The sequence below is a fragment of the Frankliniella occidentalis genome, unplaced genomic scaffold (assembly GCF_000697945.3).
Source record: "Frankliniella occidentalis isolate FOCC.00 unplaced genomic scaffold, Focc_3.1 Scaffold2182, whole genome shotgun sequence".
NCBI lineage: Eukaryota > Metazoa > Arthropoda > Insecta > Thysanoptera > Thripidae > Frankliniella > Frankliniella occidentalis.
The window spans coordinates 8658-12304 of record NW_026269269.1 but is presented as its reverse complement, the minus strand read 5'-3'; the positions used below and the strand labels follow the sequence as shown (position 1 = coordinate 12304).

General features: G+C 61.8%; 1 protein-coding gene across 2 annotated transcripts; it reads right to left on the bottom strand.

The window, feature by feature from the left end:
• Positions 1-39: 39 nt before the first annotated feature.
• Positions 40-2758, bottom strand: LOC113209824 (F-box/LRR-repeat protein 3-like). Of its 2 annotated transcripts, none has more exons than XM_052276236.1 (7): positions 2700-2758; positions 2254-2342; positions 1636-2160; positions 1349-1520; positions 770-1149; positions 429-544; positions 40-322 (listed from the first exon to the last, which is right to left on the bottom strand). In XM_052276236.1, exons 1-7 carry the CDS (start codon positions 2741-2743, stop codon positions 44-46), a joined length of 1605 nt encoding a protein of 534 aa, XP_052132196.1. In that variant the 5' UTR covers positions 2744-2758; the 3' UTR covers positions 40-43. The 2 variants fall into 2 exon arrangements, with proteins under 2 accessions (XP_052132196.1, XP_052132195.1); XM_052276235.1 differs by lacking the exon at positions 2700-2758 and adding an exon at positions 2552-2663.
• Between the last annotated feature and the right edge of the window lie 889 nt (positions 2759-3647).

Sequence of the window (3647 nt, the reverse complement as noted above, 5' to 3'; positions counted from 1 at the left end):
GAACACCCCAAGAGCAAGCTCCATTAAGGGGCAACTTGAAAATTTAACCTTCTTTTTCACTGATATTTTTTTTTTCACTTGAAAATTGGAACTGTTTTTGACGGTACTCACTCAGCACGGACGTGGGCACGTAGTCGCCGAAGTAGAGGTGCGTGACGGGGATGTACGAGGTGAAGAGGCTGTCGAAGTGCTCGTCCTGGATGGCGAACAGGTACATGACGAGGTTGAGCTGCGGCGAGTGCGCCACCAGGGCGCGCCAGGACGCGGGTGAGATGGGCCGCAGCGCGTTGTCCGTGTCGGAGTACACGTCCACGCGCAGGACCTGGCAAGATTTCCGGCACGTTTTGAAACAATGTACGCTAAAATAGACTTTTTAAAAAATTAATCATCGAAAAAATTGCTTATTAGTTTGCTGGCGGTGGACTTACCTCGAGGCAGACGTGCCGCTCCGAGGACAGTGCGTTGAGCAGGTCGTCGCTGAGCAGCGTGTAGCTTAGGGACAGCTCGCGGAGGCAGCGGCAATGGTCCACGAGCGCCAGCACCCCTGCGACAACCCAACGGGGCACTTTGTCAGCCAACGCGCACAGCCCAGCCCGGCCCCGCCCGCCGCGGTAGGCCGCCCAACCGTCACGTGGCAGTGTGGCTGCCTACACTGCGGTGCCCAGCAGATGGGCGGCCTGCGGTGCTCGACCCAAGCCAATAAATAGACCCTCCGAATGACCGCCGTATTACCCGGGACGGCCTCCTGGACCAGGACCACCGAACGTACCTCCAGGGGAGAGCCGCGGGCAGCTCTTGCAGCGCAGCAACTGCAGCGAGGTCGCGGAGCTGGAGCCGAGCGCCTGGAGCGAGGGGTCGTCCACCAGGGTGTGGTCGACGGCGAGGGCGCGCAGCGAGGGCGACGAGTGGTCGAGCACGAGCGTGAGCGCCGACACGAAGTGCTGCTCGTCCACGTCGAGCAGCGGCGGCCGGGCCGCGCCCGACATGAGCGCCAGCGTCTTGAGCGAGCACTTGACGAGGCGCGCCAGGATGCGACACGCGCCCCGCGTCGACTCGGCCGAGCTGTCCGTGCGCAGCACCACGAAGCGCAGGTGCTGCGCGTGCTCCTCCAGGATGAAGTTGACGAGCGCGGGCGGCGTCGGCTCCGGCCTGCAACCGTGCGTATCAACCGACTGACTAGTGTCAACCCCACACGCATCAACCGACTGACAAGTGTCAACCGACTGACAAGTGTCGGCCGACTGACAAGTGTCAACAGACAGACACGCGTCAAAACTGACCGCTAGCTATAACCTGATGACGACTGGCAACAGACTGGCCATCGTCAACTGACGGAAAGCTGTTGTACCTGAGGGAGCTCCCGAGGGTGAACTCGGCCGTCCTCCAGAGGCACGGCTCCTGCGAGGCGCGCCTCCACGACCGGCACACCTGCGCCACCCGGCCCAGGTCGCGCAGGCGCAGCCGCTGGAAGACGTCCACCAGCAGCTCGGCCGGCAGCTGCGACCAGCCCTGCTGGCGTCCTGGAACCAAACGCGCCCGCCGTCAGACATCATGCACACCCTTTCGTGCAGCAGCTTGTACTTAAGAGACTTAGAATGTCGAGAGGACCTAGCTCGGAGCAGCAAGCGGACTCACTCTGATCACCGGCCGGGGCTGCGGCGCCGTCCGAGTACTCCGAGCCGTAGCCGCCATCCTGACCGTGCTGGCCTTGTTCACCGTGCTTGTGCTGGTCGCCCTCGACGGGGACGCTGCCCGCACTGCATATCCTGGGTCTTTTTACCGCCCGGATAGTCCTGGGCGCCGACGACGGGGTAGACTGGACAGCCGAACACGCCGCCGACGCGTCGCCAGTCCACCACTCCTCGTCGCCGTTCGACCTGGAGTCTGACCAGCACGGGGTCCACCGGGGGTCGCCGGCCGTCGTCGGCGACGCTCTCCGGGCCTGAGCCCTGTCTGCGTCGCCATGGTGCGACCCGCAGGTTGCTGCCCCCGACACCCCGCCTCGGAGCACGCCGTCGCCTACCCCTGCGTCGCCATACTCGGGCTCCTCGTCGACGTCTTCCTGGCGCAGGGCCAGCGGCACGTCCAGGCACCGCCGCTTGGAGTGCCCGTGGCGTCCAGGACTCGAGCGCCCAACGTCAGCCAGGCTGGCACGGCTCCCTGGGGACAAGAGTCATTCTATCAGCATCATTGATTATTATTAATTATCAGCCATGAACCTTAACCCCCTCTTTAACCGTGGTTATTATGTACCAGTCATCAAACGGGAGCAAGGGTTCATCCTGCGTCCGCGCCGGGCGTCCGCATCTTGAGGCCGCCGCTCCCGGGCCTCCGGTCCGCGCCTGGAACATAGAGAGACGCTCGTGAGGTCCAATAAGGCCGTGCGATAACAGAGCTCGGCTGATGACATATCGGGTCGTGGCTCAAGCACATGTGAATAATAATTGTTGTAACGAGGCGTTCGCATACGCTACGCTGGCGGTGCTGTACGCCACTTTTCCGCCACGCAGCGGAAGATTTCGCGATTGATTCCATTCTGCCCAACACCCACGCGACGTAGTATGGAAATGTTGACGGCGGTGGTGCGGGCTGGACGACGGGGAAGTCCCGGTGCGCGCGGCGAGAGCACATCCGGCGTTCACGCGTGTGTGTATTTACTGATCGATTACACGACTCTTTCTTGTCGATTGGAAAGATACTTTTGTCGACCCCGCGTTGTGGTCGGGCCGAGGTCCCAGAACATGGCATGGATGCACGGAGGGGTGTCGCTTGCAGGCCAAAGTGTACAAGGCTGCCTCTTGGTGTCGATGCACCAGTGCCAGTGTGCGCCAGTCAGCTGAGCGGCCGACCGGGTCCGCCGGGTCCGCCGAGTCGAGTCGAGCCGAGCCGGGCCGAGCAGCGGTGGGGGAGGGTCGAGGGGGGAGGGGGGCCGCGGCGGCCGCACGTGACGGCTCTTCACGTGCTGCTGGGCTCCGCGCGGCGCGACCGGCGCAGCAGCTCCGCGTCACCGTCACCGTTCTCAGCGCAAACTCACAGGGAGCTCCCTCCCCCCTCCCTCGCGCTCTCCCCCTTCTCTCTCTCTCTCTTCCTTGATTTACATACCCACGCTTGTAAAAGGCTTCCCTCACCCGCCCATCGGCGAAATTGCTGTGGGCATTGCGGATGGTTGAAGTTGGACTCGAGTGGTTTTAAATTGGTGTAAACCTGGTGTCAAAATTGCTGTCAACCTGATGTCACCCTGGTGTATACCTGGCGTCAACCAGGCGTCAATTAGGCGTCAACCAGGCGTCAACCTGGTGTCAACCTGAGAGTGGCCTAGTGTTGATTAAAGGTCGCTACGTTTCGTAGGTACTTTTTGTGCCACTTTCATATTAACATCTCCTACAGGTGCGTGACGTACCGCACCGCAGTGATACGGGCGAGCGGGCAGCCTGCCGTCGTCAAAGCGCTCACGGTTGCGGCAGGTCGCGGGTCGCACGCGTGTACGCCACGCGAGAGCGAGCGAGAGAGAGAGAGAGAGAGAGAGAGAGAGAGAGAGAGAGAGAGAGAGAGAGAGAGAGAGAGAGATGTGCACCGCTACTTTGTTGTGCCGACGTAGCGAAAGGTTCCCACCCAAAGAGCAAAACAGCCTTAAAAAATGCCAACGC

What these genes read in the sequence shown, in the direction of transcription:
- LOC113209824 (XM_052276235.1), bottom strand. Translation starts at nt 2,631, where the DNA reads ATGTGCTCTCGCCGCGCGCACCGGGACTTCCCCGTCGTCCAGCCCGCA. An exon ending in ACATTTCCATACTACGTCGC is followed by an intron (nt 2,343 to 2,551) that starts GTGGGTGTTGGG and finishes TCTATGTTCCAG; the next exon opens with GCGCGGACCGGAGGCCCGGG. An exon ending in AGCCCCGGCCGGTGATCAGA is followed by an intron (nt 1,521 to 1,635) that starts GTGAGTCCGCTT and finishes GTTTGGTTCCAG; the next exon opens with GACGCCAGCAGGGCTGGTCG.